We start from the raw sequence: 18,484 nt of genomic DNA on the forward strand, positions 1-18,484 counted from the left end.
TAGCACTTTGAACCAGTACACCTGGCTCCCAGTTATGGATTAGTTAGTTGTATTTACTCTGATTGCCACAAAGACTGTCTGTGAAATAGGTGTTGGTGGACTGTCATTGTTCATTTGCAGAGCTGAGGTAATCTGAGGTAATTTATCAAGTTGGCAGAAGAAAAGAATGTGGGTAGAAGAGGAGAGACAAGGAACGTCAGCCAGTGAGGTCACTGTTCAGTCATCAAATATTTATTTTGCAGTCTTTTTATCAGGCAGTGTTTTAGCTGAACATGGTTCCTCTCAAGAACTCACCATTCATTAGGAGACAGACAGAAAAAGAAAATTATACTATAGCAAGAACAGAACAATGACAGAGTAGTACATGAGGCACAATCATTACGAAGGGTCAGTCAACTCTGCTTTGGGGAATCAGGGAAGGCTTCACAGAGGGTGAAGATCAAGCTCTCTCTAGAAAGACAGTCAGGTATGGATTCGAGGGGCTGGAAGAGGCAACAGCTTGTGCCAAAGTGAGGGGGTACAGCACAGTCCGTAGTCTGGTAGTACTAGATGGCAGGGTTTGAAGTGGAGGGGTAGCTGCAGGACAGGATTCTGGTGACCTAGGCAAAGGGACTCAGGTCATGAAGAGTCTCCTCTTCCAGGCTAAGGAATTTATTATCTCTAATCAAGGGACAAACTTTGAAGGATTTTTACATTGGAAAGCAACGTGTCTGCTCTGGATCCTTTCTGGTTGCCCTTTCCTATACACTCCCCATCATCTTTGCTTTGCTCTGTGGCTTAGGAGGCTCACCTCCTAACACGTCAGTTGGTGTATTGGTAACCTAGGATTGCCATAGCAAAGTACCACAGAGTGGGTGGCTTATTCTTTCACAGTTCTGGAGGCTAGGAGTCCGGAATTGTTGGCAGGGTTGCTCCCTCTGGAGCTTTTGAGGGAGAATCTGATCTGTGCCTCTCTCTTACCTTCCAGTGTTTGCTTGCTTGGCGATCCTTAGATGCATCACTCCAATCTCTGCCTGTCTTCACGTGGCATTCTCCACTGTGACTGTGTCTCTGTGTGTCTTATCCTCTTTTTATAAGGATCCTCTTTTTATAGTGGATCTAGCTCACCCTACTTCAGTATGATCTCATCTTAACTTATATACATTTGCAAAGATCCTACTTCCAAGTAAGGTCACATTCACAGGTACCAGGGGTTACGACTTGAATATATCTTTTGGTGTGTGTGGGGGTGCAATTAAATCCACAATAGTCGGTAACCTTGCCCTCTAAATTTTGGTTGGGTTAGGCCACTGGGGAGCACGGGCAGCGGGATGGAAGAGCCTATGATTCGGCAATTAATTTCCCTAGTACTTTTGGAGTCACCATGGACTGCCTTCATTGGTCAGCTGGAGGTCATAGTTCTTGAGAGGCGGCCCTCTGTACATAATCTCTCTCTCTCTCATTCATAATTGTTTTCTCCCCTTTCCTCATTAGGCCTACGGACGGTAGAAGCACCTCATTGTTACTAGTGTGGCAGAATTTCATTCTACTTATGATTTCCCTACACTCTGCCCAAACCACTTGACATAATCTTTATATTAAATTACCTAATTTGAGTTCTATCTTATTCCTGCCAGGATCTTGATAGAAACAATGACAATATTTTTTATTTTAGAATAATTGCTTAGGTAGGAGGCAAAAAAAAGGGGATACTGAGACTAGAGAGAAAGATAGTACAATAATTCAGATAAGAGATGATTAGACCTAACCTTGGATGATAACAGTTATGATGGAGAAGAGAAGTGAAAAACACAAGATATTTGGGAATAGAATTAATATGACTTGGTACAACCCTCATAACCAAGCAGATTTATCCTCGCCAAATACTTATTAAGTAAGGAGAAATTCTGTCCCATAGTTTTTCTGGCACCAATTTCATAAAAAAGTGAAGATTTACAGATCAGTAGAAGGGAGGCGAGCAGGATAGGTGCCCCCCAAGCTTTCAAATAACGTGACATGGAGGCAGGCTTGGAGGAATCAGGAACTATTCGAGTTTTTAAGGGTTTCAGTGTCCTGTCCCACTGGGTCAGGATGGCATTTCTGGCTCCATCCCATTTTCCAGGGCCCATTAGGCGATACTGGTAAGGAGTACATGGTCCAAAGAAAACTTCCCAAGCTAGTCTGGGATCCTTGAGGAACAGAAGTGGGACATTGGGCTTCGTGCCTATGCAGGCAGCAAGTTCATCCATGTAGGAAATGTAGTCAAGTTTGTCTCCACTGGTATCTTTCATCAAACCCCTGATAGGAAAGAAGATGGATCACTTTTGATTTTCAAGTTATGAGTTACCCCACCTCCCACCATTTTGTTTCTTTCTATTGGAGTCAAACCATGTCAGGAATGTTTTTCTGTGTTGAAGAGAAAAAAATAAGAGGAGTTTATTTGCATAGGGTATTTGTGAGCATAATTAATTTTGTTAAAGGAGATGGTAGAAGGAGGCAATTGGAAGAGGAGATTTAAATAATGTTTTAGGTTCTTGAATTTGATAGGAGGATAAAATCAGATCAGTTAAAATATCTTATTTGTTGAATAAATAAACATGATAAGAAAGCATCACATATATAGCTACCTAAATTATTTTTATTGATGTTAATTGTGAGTTGAGAGGACCGTAATTGGCGTAGCAGTACTGAACATGATACAGATATAAGTACAGTTGACCCTTGAACAACGAGAGAGTTAGGGGCACCAACCCACCATGTAGTTGAAAATCCACATGAAACTTTTGATTCCCCTCAAACTTAACTACTAATAAATTATTAGTAGTTAACTGGAGGCCATACTGACAGCATAAACAGTAGATTAACACATACTTTGTATGTTGTATGATTCTACACTGTATTCTTATAATAGAGTGAGTAAGCTAGAGAAAAGAAAATGTTATTAAGAAAATCATAAGGAAGAGAAAATATATTTACAGTACTGTACTGTACTCATCAATACCATGAGTTTATGTCATCTGTTTATAAGATGAATTGTCAATTGGTAACTATATCAATATTGTCTTATATGATACAAAATACTGTAGATGTTGTTTGTATCCCAAACACTAGACATCATTTTCATTTTCATCAAAAATGAAAAGATAATGTGAAAAAGAAATTCATATTTATTTACAAGTATAATGAATCATACATTGATAATGAAAAAGCAGCAGCAATGTGATTATTTCATGGAACCCTAGCCTATATACTAATGAATGAATCATTATAAAATTTTTATGGTATACAGCATTACAGTCATATTCATAGTACAGTATTGGAAACATTGTTACATTAAAAAAACCCACTTACCTGTGATGATAGGCTGATAGACAGTTTCTCCAAATATGAGAGAAAGAGGCATACTGTACAGTAATGTAATTCTTTGAAAGCAAAGTTAGAAAATAGTAAGAAAACTAACACATTATTAATTTTATATTACTGTAAATATCACTCACTTTATACCTATGTAAGGATGGGCTATCCACTTTCAGTACAAGTCTTACACACGATGTTCTACATGACAGATACTTAAGCAACGATGACGATGATGACACAAAAACTTCTCATACAATTCTTGCCGTGCAGTTTTTAGATTTTCACATGAAGACAGACGCACAAACACAACAGATAAATCTATTGACAGTAAGGGCATGATGATTATTTACTATTCATTAAGGGGAAGTGGGTCATCATAAAGGTCTTCATCGTCATCTCCACATTGAGTGGGCTGAGGAGGCAGAGGAAGAGGAAGCTTGGTCCTGCTGTCTTGGGGGTGGCAGAGGCAGAAGAGGTGGAGGAGATGAAGGGGAGGCTGAAGAGGCAGGTACATGTAGTGTGACTTTATGGAAACACACTGTAATTTCTGTCTGACTTTTTTGCTTTTTCATTTCTCTAAAAATGTTTCTATAAGGTACCAATTCTTCTTCCATCATTTGCTTTGGTTTCAGTGCCTGTATCATAGAAGGGTCCATGTTATAAAATAAGTCAAAATCAGTCTTAAATAATTGGAGCCCTTCTGCCAGATTGTCTGATGTCACTTTGTTTTCTGGCACTGCTTCTTCTATGTCTTCTTCCTCATCATCTTGCACTGGTTCAGAAGCACTCATCTCCATCAAGTTGTCTTCTGTTAATTCCTCTGGTATGGTTTCTATTAGCTCTTTTGTGTGTGTGTGTGTGTGTGTGTGTGTGTGTGTGTGTGTGTGTGTGGCCGCGCTGTGCGTGACATGCAGGATCTTAGTTCCCAGACCAGGGATCGAACCCTTGCCCTCTGCAGTGGAAGCACAGAGTCCTAACCATTGGATGGCCAGGGAATTCCCTCTGTTAAGCTTTTTTTTTTTTTTGCCTGTGTTGGGTCTTCCTCTAGTTGCGGCGAGCGGGGGCTACTCTTCATTGCGGTGTGTAGGCTTCTCATTACGGTGGCTTCTCTTGTTGTGGAGCACGGGCTCTAGGTATGCGGGCTTCAGTAGTTGTGGCACGTGGGCTCAGTAGTTGTGGCTCGTGAGCTCTAGAGCGGAGGCTCAGTAGTTCTGGCAGACGGGTTTAGTTGCTCTGCAGCATGTGGGACCTTCCTGGACCAGGGCTCGAACCAGTGTCCCCTGCATTGGTGGTGGATTCTTAACCACTGTGCCACCGGCGAAGCCCTCTCTCTTAGCTCCTGAATTTCTCCAAGATCTTTATCTTGAAACCCTTCACCCCCTGCTTTTTATTTTTATTTTTTTTGCCATATCTACAATCTCTTTCATGGTTTTCTTAATTGGCTCTGTCATAAATCCTGTGAAGTCACGCGCAAGATCTGGACACAGTCTTCTCCAGCAGGAGTTTATTGTTTCAGACTTGATGGCTTTCACGGCTTTTCCTATAACAACAATGGCATCTTCAATGGTGTAATCCTTCCAGACTTTCCCGATGTTCTGTTTTCTTCCATAGCACTAACAATTCCTTCCATAGAGCACTTCAGCGCTTTGTGTTGAAATCATGGGTTCTGGGTGGCCAGGGGCATTATCCAATATCAAAAGAACTTTAAAAGACAGTCCCTTACTGGCAAGGAACTTCCTGATTTTAGGGACAAGGCATGGAAGGAACCAATCCAGAAAAAGGGTTCTCATTGTCCAGGCCTTCTTGTTGTACACCCAAAAGACTGGCAGCTGGTATTTATCTTTTCCATTCAAGGCTTGAGGTTAGCAGCTTTATAGATAAGGCAGTCCTAATCATAAACCTGACTGCATTTACACACAACAGTAGAGTTAGCCTACGCCTTCCTGCCTTAAATTCTGGTGCTTAGTTCTCTTCTTTACTAATAAATGTCCTTTGTGGCCTTTTTTTCCCCTCTAGAATAGGGCACTTTTGTTTGCATTAAACACCTGTTCAAGCAGGTATCCTTCTCTTAATGGTGTCTTGGAAATTTGTCTGCTGCCTCTTGGTCAGCAGAAGCTGCTCCTCCCATTATCTTGACATTAAAAAAAAATTAATCAATTAATTAATTAATTTTTGGCTCCATTGGGTCTTCGTTGCTGCGCACGGGCTTTCTCTAGTTAACGGTGAGTGGGGGCTACTCTTCATTGTGCTGTGCGGGCTTCTTATTGCAGTGGTTTCTCTTGTTGCAGAGCACAGGCCCTAGGCGCGCAGGCTTCAGTAGTTGTGGCACGTGGGCTCAGTAGTTGTGGCTCGCGGGCTCTAGAGCACAGGCTCAGTAGTTGTGGCGCGTGGGCTTAGTAGCTCCGTGGTATGTGGGATCTTCCCGGACCAGGGCTTGAACCCGTGTCCCCTGCATTGGCAGGTGGATTCTTAACTACTGCGCCATGAGAGGAGTCCCTATCTTGACGTTTTAAAAGACAAATCTCTTTCTAAAGTTATCAAACCATCCTTCTCTGGCATTACAATCTTCCTCACTTTTCTTTTGCTTTAAGTTGTTGTGTAATGACTTCACTTTTTCTCAAGCCATGTTAGTCTATAACTATGCCTTTCTTACAGTAATTCTGCACACATATAAAAGCTGCATTTTCAATACAAGATTAAAAGGTATTTCACAAAAAGTGCAAGGTTTTCATGCCTGCTGGCATAGCTACAGCGAATGCTTCACAAATTTTCTTTTTTAAAATAACAGTCCTTATGCTGGATTCATTTATCTTGAAAAGACAGGCAACTGCAGCTAGCAAACCTCAATCTATTGTACATATCAACTTTTTCTTGTAATGTCATGACTTTTTTCTCCTCCTTGGGAGCATTTCTAGCATCACTAGTGACACTTTTGTATGGGTCCTGTGGTATTATTCAAGGTTTACTAAACACGATGGAAAATACGTGATAACTGCAAGAGATCACTTTTTACTGAGACACGAAATTTACTGGAGAGATGAACTGCTCTTGCAGAGATGATTAGCATCACATGACATATTAAGCTGATAGTTGAAACACCTGAGCTGATCACAATAGCAATAGGAGGTGGCTATGAAGTTATTGCAGTAGTACAGTATATACTACAGTTAAGTTTCTGCTGTTATGATTTAATACTGCATCTTTACATTTATTTACATTTCTCTTGATTGTGAATGGTGCCATGCATGGTCTGTGTTTATGTGTGCAAGTTTTGATAAATTTTAAAATAGATTTTTGTATATTTGATGGTAGTAAATAATAAAATAGACTAGTATTTACATATATTTTGCGCATTCATAACATACCTAAATTTTCTTAATTTTTTCAGTATTTCTAGGCTTTGTGATTCATCTGTGAGTTTTTTCAAATTGTCACAAACCTCCCCCAATTTTTCCAATATATTGAAAAAATTCTACACGTAAGTGGACCCACGCAGTTCAAACCTGTGTTGTTCAAGGGTCAACTGTATAGTGTATATGAAGGCTCTGTTCCCACTTATTTCTGTTGTTAGTAAACCTTCATGATGTGCCAATGTCATTCTTTCAATTATTCATTCTTTCCTTCAATTAATCAATCAGTCTTAAGTGTGTATCACATGACAGGCACCATCCTAGGTGCTGGGAGTTCAACAGTGAGTAAAACAAAGTCCTTGCTATCAAGGAACTTACATTCTAACAGGGAAAATCATCAGGCTGTAGAAAAAAAACCCCAGCCAAATAGATATAGAATATATCAAGCGGTAATAGGAATTATGAAGAAATATAAAGGAGGGTAAAGGGGAAGAGGCAATGATGAGACTGAGTGGTTTGCCATTTTATACAGTGTTCTCAGCGAAGGCTTCTCTCTTATGAGGTGATATTTGAGCAGAGTGAACCTACAGGTACGGGGTGGGGGCAGAACATTCCAGGCAGAGGGAACAGTAAGTGCAAAGGTTCTGAGGGGTCTATGCTTGGCATGTTGGAAGAGCAGGGAGCTGTCTGGAGTGACTGGAGCAGTATGGGTGAGGTGGGAGAACGGGAGGCCATGAGGGCATAGAGGTAGCTGGTTGCCTATAGGGGTGCAGAGCTGCAGGGAAGTTTCTGGGACTGAAATGGGAAGCAGTCAGAGGGTTTTCAACAGAAGAGCAATGTTAGCATTGGTCACTCTTGTGCAACGTCAAGGTTAGACTGTAGAATAGCAGACGGGAGGTACAGAGACCAGATAAGAGGTGACAGCAAGTGTCCTGGTGAGAGATGATAGTGGCCTGTTCTGGGGTGGTAGCAGCCAGGGTCGTGAGAAGGGTCTGGATTCTGAATTTATTTGAAGGTAAGAGTTGACAGTATTTGCTGAGGATGTGAGAGAAAGAGAGGAAAAAAGATCATTCCAAAGTTTTTGACTGTTCAACTGGAATAAGTAGCCATTGACTGAGAAGGGGAAAGTCTCAGAGCAGCCCACGTGCAGGTGGAGGTCGAGGGTTAGTTTTTAGACATATTAAATTTCAAACACCTATTACATATCTAAGTGGAGCTATCTAGAGGGAGTTGGATTAAGAGTTGGAGTTCCGAGGAGAGATTTGGGCTAGAGATCCAAGTTTGGGAGCCATGAGTGTATGATGGCATTTAAAGCCACAGGCCTGGTGAGGCCACTTAGGAGTGAGTGTTAATAGAAGTGAGAAGAGGTCTGAGGATTAAGGCTGGGATTCACCATTTTTCAGGAGTGAGGAAGAGGAGACACCTGTAAATGCCTAGAAAGAGCAGCCTGAGAAGTAGGAGGAGAACAAAGAGAACAGGGCTTTGGGGGCAAGTGAACAAAGGGTTGCCATCTGTCCTGGGCCAGACTCAGTGGAGTGACCTGGTCCCTCCATTGGACACATCTAAGGCCACAAATCTAGTTGGTGGAAAAGTAGGGACTGAAAACATATTCTTCTGACTCATAATGCAATTATTTCCATCCTACCACATTGCTTCTCTAGGAATGGCTTTTATATTGAAAATCTTTTTTTTTTTTGTAATGGAATATATTGGTAGCAGGCTATATTTCATACCTTTCTATGAGCTGCTCCTTTTTCGTAGCCTCAGCCATCAATTTTTGAGATGGAGGTATCTTACAGAGTCCTGTAAGGAAAGTCAGAAACAACAGTAAAGTCACATGTGCCTCTTCCGTTGAGTTCTCCTCCCCCTGATTTCTGGCCCCCCACTGCTCCAACCTCAAAACATGTGGTCATCAAAGCTTAGAATGGAATTAGAGTGCAGAGGGTAATTTTTTGGAGGTAAATTCCCCCTCTGAATTCACTTAAGCAGGGTACTGTACTGCTGGAATTGTGAGGACAGATGCCCCGTGGCTGAGCCTGCACTGCACTGGTCATCAGGACCTGCCCCTCTTCATCTGCTTGCACTTTACATATATTGACATATAATATTATTTACATTATATTGTATATATACCTCCACATTATATTTGTGTGTATGCATTAAAACTATTAGCTGGTTAACTGTAAACACTTAAAATGACCCCATTCTTATAACCCTGCTTTGGTATGTCTTCATTTTGTTACATGGGGAGGCTCAGGCATGGAAGGGGCCAGGCAGTCTCTCAATCTCACAAAGGCTCTGTCTGCTTGAGCTGTTGTGAGGATGTGCTTGTTCTCAATAATCCACCTAGACACGGACAGTCTCTCTTTTCTGGCCAGTCCTGCCCTTGTCAGTTGCCAAGTTGCTGACCCCAGGGTGTGGGGTTACTAACCTACATGAGAAAGGTCTGACTTAGCTCTGTAGTATACTTGCCACTAGGATCATTTTATCCTGTATAAAGCTGGAAAGACTTCACTTGGTGGTTCCCAGACTGCCTCTTGGAGGCTTTCTGGAGAGGCTTGCAATCACTGCTATGGTGTGATCTAATCAAGTTTTGTTTTCTCAGCTCTGTCATTCCTTTTTTTTTTTTTCTGAACGGGGGAGGGGGAAGGGCTGAGCTCTGTCATTCTGATAAGCATTTTTGAGCTCATTATAAAATACCTAAAAAATCCAGGTACTTAAGAGTCTTCTGTGTTGTTTTTGTTTTGGGATTGTCTTTTTTTTTTATTGAACATAACATGAGATCTGCCCTCTTAACAAAATTTCTGGTGTGTAATACAGTATTGTTAAGTATAGTCACTGTGCTGTACAGCAGATCTGTAGAGCATATTCATCTAGCATAACTGAAACTTTATACTCATCAAACAACAACTCCCCATTCCCCTTCCCGCAGTCCCTGCTAACCACCTTTCTAATCTCTGCTTCTATGAGCTTGACTATTTCAGATTCCTCATATAAGTGGGATCATGCAGCATTTGTCCTTCTGTGACTTATTTCATTTAGCATAATGTTCTCCAGATTCATCTATGTTGTCACAGATGGCAGGATTTTTTTTTTTAAGGTTGAGTAATATTTCATTGTCTGTATATTCTTTACCCATTTATTCACTGATGGACAGTTAAGTTGTTTCCATATCTTGACTATTGGGAACAATGCTTCCATGAATATGGCAGTGCAGATATCTCCTTATGATGCTGACTTCAATTCTTTTGGATATATACCCAGGAGTGAGACGGCTGGGTCATATGGTACTTCTAATTTTAATTTCTTAGCCACCTCCATACTATATTCCATAGTGGCTGCACTATTGCATTCCCACAAATAGTGTAGAAGGGTTCCAATTTTTCCACATTCTTGTCAACACAGGTTATCTTTTGTTTTTTTGATAATAGCCATTCTTATAGGTATGAGGCGATATTTCATTGTGGCTTTTTTAAAAAATTAGTTACCTATTTCATACATATTAATGTATATATGTCAATCTCAGTCTCCCAATTCATCCTACCCCCTGCCCCCACTTTCTCCCCTTGGTGTCCATAAGTTTGTTCTCTACATCTGTGTCTCAATTTCTGCCTTGCAAACTGGTTCATCTGTACCATTTTTCTAGGTTTCACATATATGCGTTAATATACAATATTTGTTTTTCTCTTTCTGACTTACTTCACTCTGTATGACAGTCTCTAGATTCATCCACGTCTCTACAAATGATCCAATTTCGTTCCGTTTTATGACTAATATTCCATTGTATATATGTACCACATCTTCTTTATCTATTCTTCTGTCGCCAGGTATTTAGGTTGCTTCCATGACCTGGCTATTGTAAATAGTGCTGCAATGAACATTGGGGTGCATGTGTCTTTTTGAAATATGGTTTTCTCTGGGTATATGCCCAGTAGTGGGATTACTGGGTCATATGGTAATTCTATTTTTAGTTTTTTAAGGAACCTCCATACTGTTCTCCATGGAGGCTGTATCAATTTACATTCCCACCAACAGTGCAAGAGGGTTCCTTTTCTCCACACCCTCTCTAGCATTTGTTGTTCGTAGATTTTCTGATGATGCCCATTCTGACTGGTGTGAGGTGATATACCTCATTGTAATTTTGATTTGCATTTCTCTAATAATTAGTGATGTTGAGCAGCTTTTCATGTACCTCTTGGCCATCTGTATGTCTTCTTTGGAGACATGTCTATTTAGGTCTTCTGCCCGTTTTTTGATTGGGTGCATGAGCACTCCAAGTTTATATATCTTGGAGATTAATCCTTTGTTGATTTGTTTGCAAATATTTTCTCCCATTCTGAGGGTTGTCTTTTCATCTTGTTTGTAGTTTCCTTTGCTGTGCGAAAAGTTTTAAGTTTCATTAGGTCCCATTTGTTTATTTTTGTTTTTATTTCCATTACTCTAGGAGGTGGGTCAGAAAAGATCTTGCTGTGATTTATGTCACAGAGTGTTCTTCCTGTTTTCCTCTAAGATTTGTATAGTGTCTGGTCTTACATTTAGGTCTCTAATCCATTTTGAGTTTGCTTTTGTGTATGGTGTTAGGGAGTGTTCTAATTTCATTCTTTTCCATGTAGCTGTCCAGTTTTCCCAGCACCACTTATTGAAGAGACTGTCTTTTCTCCATTGTATATCCTTGCCTCCTTTGTCATAGATTAGTTGACCACAGGTGCATGGCTTTATCTCTGGGCTTTCTATCCTGTTCCATTGATCTACATTTCTGTTTTTGTGCCAGTACCATTTTGTCTTGATTACTGTAGCTTTGTAGTATAGTCTGAAGTCAGGGAGTCTGATTCCTCCAGCTCCGTTTTTTTCCCTCAAGACTGCTTTGGCTATTCGGGGTCCTTTGTGTCACCGTACAAATTTTAAGATTTTTTGTTCTAGTTCTCTAAAAGATGCCCCTGGTAATTTAATAGGGATTGCATTGAATCTGTAGATTGCATTGAGTAGTATAGCCATTTTCAAAATATTGATTCTTCCAATCCAAGAATGTGGTATATCTCTCCATCTGTTTGTGTCATCTTTGATTTCTTTAATCAGTGTCTTATAGTTTTCTGAGTACAGGGCTTTTACGTCCTTAGGTAGGTTTATTCATAGGTAGTTCATTCTTTTTGTTGCAATGGTGAATGGGATTGTTTCCTTAATTTCTATTTCTGGTATTTCGTTGTTAGTGTATAGGAATGCAAGACATTTCTGTGCATTAATTTTGTATCCTGCAACTTTACCAGATTCATTGATTAGCTCTAGTAGTTTTCTGGTGGCATCTTTAGGATTCTCTATGTATAGTATCATGTCATCTGCAAACAGTGACAGTTTTACTTCTTCTTTTCCAATTTGTATTCCTTTTATTTCTTTTTCTTCTCTGATTGCCATGGCTAGGACTTCCAAAACTATGTTGAATAAGAGTGGTGAGGGTGGACATCCTTGTCTTGTTCCTGATCTTAGAGGAAATGTTTTCAGCTTTTCACCATTGAGAATGATGTTTGCTGTGGGTTTGTCATACATGGCCTTTATTATGTTGAGGTAGGTTCCCTCTATGCCCACTTTCTGGAGAGTTTTTATCATAAATGGGTGTTGAATTTTGTCAAAAGCTTTTTCTGCATCTATTGAGATGATCATGTTGTTTTTATTCTTCAATTTGTTAATATGGTGTATCACATTGATTGATTGGCGTATATTGAAGAATCCTTGCATCCCTGGGATTAATCCCACTTGATCATGGTGTATGATCCTTGTAATGTGTTGTTGGATTCTGTTTGCTAGTATTTTGTTGAGGATTTTTGCATCTATATTCATCATTGATATTGGTCTGTAATTTTCTTTTTTTGTAGTATCTTTGTCTGGTTTTGGTATCAGGGTGATGGTGGCCTCGCAGAGTGAGTTTGGGAGTGCTCCTTCCTCTGCAATTTTTGGGAAGAGTTTGAGAAGGATGGGTGTTAGCTCTTCTCTAAATGTTTGATAGAATTCACCTGTGTAGCCATCGGGTCCTGGACTTTTGTTTGTTGGAAGATTTTTAATCACAGTTTCAATTTCATTACTTGGGATTGGTCTGTTCATATTTTCTATTTCTTCCTGGTTCAGTCTTGGAAGGTTATACCTTTCTAAGAATTTGTCCATTTCTTCCAGGTTGTCCATTTTATTGGTATAGTGTTGCTTGTAGTAATCTCTTATGATGCTTTGTATTTCTGCGGTGTCCGTTGTAACTTTTCCTTTTTCACTTCTAATTTTACTGATTTGAGTCCTCTCCCTCTTTTTCTTGATGAGCCTGGCTAATAGTTTATCAATTTTGTTTATCTTCTCAAAGAACCAGCTTTTAGTTTTATTGATCTTTGCTATTGTTTTAATATAATTGGAAAATGCTGTGAAAGCACTTTAATTAGCCTTAAGTAAACATTTGTAATAATTTAATCACAAATGCCATGGCATTTTTTCTGTAATACAAATAAATGAGATTTCCTAATCACCTTCTCCTCCCCTCCACTCCTCACCCTCCCAGTTAAAATATCATGTTTGTCAATTTAGGAGAACATTTTAAAGTATGGTTGATATCTAATACATTTTTACAGTGTGACAGAAATCAATATTACCTAATATTGTGTTATATGCTATTTATTAATTATTGGTGATTGTTTCTATTCATTAAGGGTATAATTCTGCTAAAGGACAGCTGGTTGGCTCAACTGTGATTGCTGTTTATATTTTTACAAATGCAATAATACAGTTACAAATGGAATTCTTTAAAATGCTTATGAATCTAAAACTTGCCCTACTTTACAGAGGTATGATAATAATAGCAATAGTAAGAACAACAGCTATAAGTTAATGAGCATTTACTCTGTGCCAAGAACTGTGCTAATTGCTTTGTAGACGTTATTCATTTTACAAAACCTTTGTGAAACAGGTTTTATTCTCATTTTACAGAAAAAGGGACTGAGATTTAAAGAGGTCCTTGCAAAGCTAATGAGTTGGGATTGGACCCCAGTAGCCCTGACTCTATCACCTCTGCTCTTACAGTAATAACTGATAGCAATCTGTGTCCAGTGTCTACAGTGTTTTTATGGGCATTGCTTAAAAGTCACTATCTCCTTAGACCTCAACTTTATTCACAGCGTGTATTATTTCAGTGTCTTTCTTAGGAAGCGATATAAAACTCTACTGATAGTCATAAATGGAAAGACTTAGGAGTAAATGGACTAAACTAGACTTGATTTGACTAGAGTAGTATAAAACAGGATCCTGAAGCTTCTAATATTTTCAGTTACTCTGAGAAATGTGATTTTATTTTGTTGTCCAAATTTATTCTATCCACAGAGTCAAAGCCTCTTTTTCCACTCAGTCACATTAATGACATAAGCACACCCACCATAATATAACACATATATAAAATTAATTCTTCACTAAAATTTTTTTGGATGTTTTATGTTACTTTAACTCACATTTGTTTGATTTTAGCTAAATCTCAGGGGACTGGTTTCAAGACTCATTTGTTCACATAGGGCTTTAAATAGAGTCCAGGTACCTTTGAATACTCTTGTGGCCCATCGTGCTTGGAGCTCCGTGCCTGCTAAGATGGATCCTGTAAGGCTGATGAAGCCAATCATAGCCAGTGTTGTCCTCTCTAGGTTTGAGGGAAAGACCAGCTTATACAGGAATGTCTTCTTTGTACAAAGGCTTTTGAGAGGTTCTTCCAGAAAGGGAAAAGAAAAGGTGTATCCTGTAGTGAAGATCACAACATCGATGTTTTCTTCCACTGTCCCGTCTTCAAAGAGAGCAGAGGTTTCTGTAAACTCCTTCACGCTGGTTTTCATAGTGACTGTCCCACAGAGGATACAGGTTGGCAGCTCATCATTCACAATTGTTTTTGGTTTTTTCCTTTGACACAGAGGAGAAAATTATTCACTGTGGTTATATTTATAAGACACTCAGCAAATGATTTATTTAGTCAATTCAAAATATCTGCCACGTCAAGGGAGTAAATTGACCAATGTCTAATTCAGAGCTGTCTATCTGACTTACTGTTTCTATAACATCTTTTGTTTTCCTGCTCCCGGTAGAAGGCATGTAGAAAATGACTAAACCTACTCTTTCCTGTGGGGTTTAAAATTCTCTGTCTCTTGGGTCTAATTTCTGGAGCAATGTCAGGATCAAGTACACAACAATCCATTTGATAGTCAGTTTTGGGTCCACATCACCCAGGCCTCAAAGGATTGGCATTTGGCAAAGAGGAAATTACAAAAAAATTTTTGGATTAAAAAAATTGAATCTACTGATAGATTTTCATAATAAATATTTTCATTATGAACATCATTCTACCTAATTGCAGCAGACATAATGTCTATAAAATTTACATATTGAATCATTCGTTGTTATTAATTTTCTTCGTAAGTTGAAAGCCATCTTACCCAAGAAAAAATATTTGGGTCATGCATATAATAAAAATCACATTTAATGACTTTACATGCATTTCAGTTTTCCTTTTCCTTGCCAATGTGTAGCTCTATATAGATGTGTATTAAAATATATAACTCTAGGAATTTCTATTGGAAATTCATACCTCTAATCATTCAGGCAGAGTAGACATTTATTAAAGGTTAGTGAGAGCTGGCCATCTGCACTCACTGTTGCTGCAAATATTCTATTTGTGGATGGCAGCCATCCTGTGAACCCTCAAGGCCAATTTAAATTTCGTAATTTTCAAACTGGAAATAAAGTTTCCATCCTTCATTTTCTTCTAGCCTCATCAGTTACTATTTTGCTACCAGACAGAGAGTACTCCTGTTTCAAGAACTTCTGTGGTACTGATAGACATTGTCTTAAAAGAATAAGCTTGGATAAACAAAGGCAATGTCACAATTATTGAACATTTTGAGTTCTGAATAAAATAGAATGAGAAATATTGATTAAATAACTTTACCATTAAATAAAAATATAAGTACCCCTTAGTAATATTTAGTCCATAATTCGTATGATCAAATCTTTTATTCAAGCCCCTCTCTCGACTCCACTTTAGTACACATGAAGGCAGAACTTGTGCAGTAAAATTGTGGCGTCTTGTATCCATCATATTAAATGGGTAGCCCCCATTTGAAGAGCGGCTGACGACCCAGGTACCCGTTCTAGTACTGAGAAGAACCTAAAAAGTAAGGCAAGAAGGATAAATACATGTGCATCATTTTTGTAGTATTTTTCTTCAATATGTTTCAAACGATTTATAACATTCTGGTCTTATAACAACAGAGGACTGGTGAAGTTGTACCTAGATCTCCAAATGACTAGGTGTTCCCCCGCTGTCATTATTTTCATAAATCACTTTGACCTGACCTATGTATCGGTTAAGTATTTTCATCATGTTTAAAGTAAAGAATTATAGTACTAGCAGACATGTGCTATTGAGCTGGCAATGTTTTACATGTAAATAATATAGGATTTAAAGTGAGGTTTTGAGCAAGCAATTTTTGAGTTAGCAATTTTAACTAAATTAAATAAAAATCTATTATTTCTAAATCTAATCATTGTCCTATAATTTATGATAAAGTGGAATAGATTTCTAATTTGTGGATCTATGCTTGGAATTTCTAAAATCATTATGCATACTTCTTGGGCAAAGTAACGGGTGCTTTTACCTCAAAACGAAGTACAAATCTGACTCCTAATTGAAAACTTGGAGATGTTCAGAAAACAACCTCCCCTTTCTCTTTTTACATGGATTTTCTTTCCAGAATTACAGAGAGAGAGTGTGAAAGAAAGACAGTTGGCATGGGTAGAACAATTTGCTCATTTGATCTTGTTCCAGGGGTACCTCTGAAAAATACTTAGTGGTCTGGCATTCACACAATTTTCTTAGACCCTTCTTGGACATCTCTTGGACATCTTTTCAGTTCTGTAAAGCGTGTGTTATGAGAGGCTTTAGGGATTTTCAAGATTTTTTTTTCACTTACCCTGTGTCCACATAATTTAGCGATTGGCCGGTGTGTTTTATAATCTTGAATACCACTCTCCAGATACCAGAAATGATGCTGGGGGTGGGAGTGCAGATTCAGAGATGGTGTACCTGAGCTGCGGTTCGACTGAGCTCCACTGCAATGTCCCCTCCAGTGTTCCCAAGACCGATCACTAAGACGCGTTTGTCCTGAAAGCCTGTTGGGATCTTGTACTCTTGACTGTGCAGGATCTGGCCTTTAAACTTATGGATTCCTGAAGGGACAGAGGGATCAGAAATATCTAGAGTTGTAACTCCTTCGTTGGCAGGCACAGGGTCTGTGGGAAAAGGCAAGTCCCAGAAATATGGCAGCCCTTTGTTCTTGCTCCCAATTGCAGGCAGTAGAACCAGCATATCATCCCCTATCCCACTGGATGCTGTAAGCTCAGATACTGATTTAGTATAACATGCCTTGTTAAAAACATAGGAGAACTTATATTTCATGCATGTTCCGTTTTAAAGCAATTACTTAGGGAAATCAAGCTTACTGCAGACAATAATAAGAAACATCTCATGCATGACCTGAACATCCTAGACAAGAAGTAGCCTGTTGATGCATGTTATTTTACCCAATAGATATATTCTATCAGAATGTGATTTATGTATATAACATGTTTACAAATTGAATTAAGAAATTTTCTTTTTTACAAAAAGAAATTGTGTGGCATGTTCTCATGTAAATAATTATTCTTGTGATTTAGGCTTGTTACTTCATGCTTATTTTACTTTGTGTCTTATTATACGCTTAATGTCTTATTATACTGTATGCTTATTTATACTTTATTCTTTTGTTATTTATATTTGTATTTCTGACTGATCTTTCAAGCTCCTAACACTCTGTCAATGGAAGTATCACTATTACGATATTGATATACTATATATGAAAAGGGCTACCAAATATTTCTCCTCTTGATTTTGTTTTTGGTAATTATCTCCTTGGCATATATAACAGACATAAACCATGGATTCGTATAAACTAGGAATGGTAGTAACAGTGGAAGCAGAGCTATTTACAGTGGTGGCTGTGTCACTGGCAAAGTCCATTAACAATTCCCTGGAAATAAAAGTAGAAACTGGGTAATAAAGTCTAACCTTTTTCTTTTCCTTTGTACTTAGTCTAGTTTCACCTGCTCATAGGATACCATGTGAAGAGGCCTTGTACCCAGCATTTCAGACCAGAGTTCCTAGTGTGAAATGGCTGTGCCTGACACTTCAGCTCAGCAGACCGTGTGCAGAAGTGCATTCAGGAAATGCCTCTGAATCTATACTACCACCCACCCTGAGTCATTGGGAGGGAGTGCCAGATAGATGAAGAATGATGGGGCCAGGGGGCTGCTAAGCTGGCACACCAATTGACCCCTAGGAGCCCCAGCTAATATTGGACATGGGGGGAAAGCCTGTTGAATTCTTAGTTGACACTCATGCCACTTACTCAGTTCTGAACACCAGATCAGGTAAACTCAGTCACAAGAGTTGTAAAATTATGGGGGTCTCAGGGAAGGTCCAAGAACGAGCATTCATAGAACCATCAGAATGTAAACTGGACAAACATAGGCTCACCCATTCCTTCCTGCATGTTCCCGAGTGCCCCGTACCTCTGCTAGGAAGAGATATCTTGGGAGCTACTATACACCTAATGGGAGACAAATTGGAGACTGGTGTCCCCTTAGACAAAGGGCACAAGATGATAATGTTAATGGCTGAGGACAAACCTCCCCAGACAGAGCAAGTTGATCTCCCTGGAATAAATGCCAAGGTCTGGGCCCAGGGATGGATGGGATGA

The 18,484-nt window shown here is 39.1% G+C and overlaps 1 protein-coding gene across 1 annotated transcript in view; it reads right to left on the reverse strand.

The window, feature by feature from the left end:
* Nucleotides 1-247: 247 nt before the first annotated feature.
* Nucleotides 248-18,484, reverse strand: part of FMO4 (flavin containing dimethylaniline monoxygenase 4) — a 34,095-nt gene continuing 15,858 nt past the window's right edge. Inside the window, 6 exon segments of the mRNA XM_030875497.3 lie at nt 248-1,921; nt 1,923-2,277; nt 8,420-8,489; nt 14,242-14,594; nt 15,659-15,855; nt 16,774-16,916. Coding sequence (XP_030731357.1) covers nt 1,850-1,921; nt 1,923-2,277; nt 8,420-8,489; nt 14,242-14,594; nt 15,659-15,855; nt 16,774-16,916 — 1,190 coding nt within the window. The 3' untranslated portion in view covers nt 248-1,849.

This window comes from Globicephala melas, chromosome 1 (assembly GCF_963455315.2).
Source record: "Globicephala melas chromosome 1, mGloMel1.2, whole genome shotgun sequence".
NCBI classification, from domain to species: Eukaryota; Metazoa; Chordata; class Mammalia; order Artiodactyla; family Delphinidae; genus Globicephala; species Globicephala melas.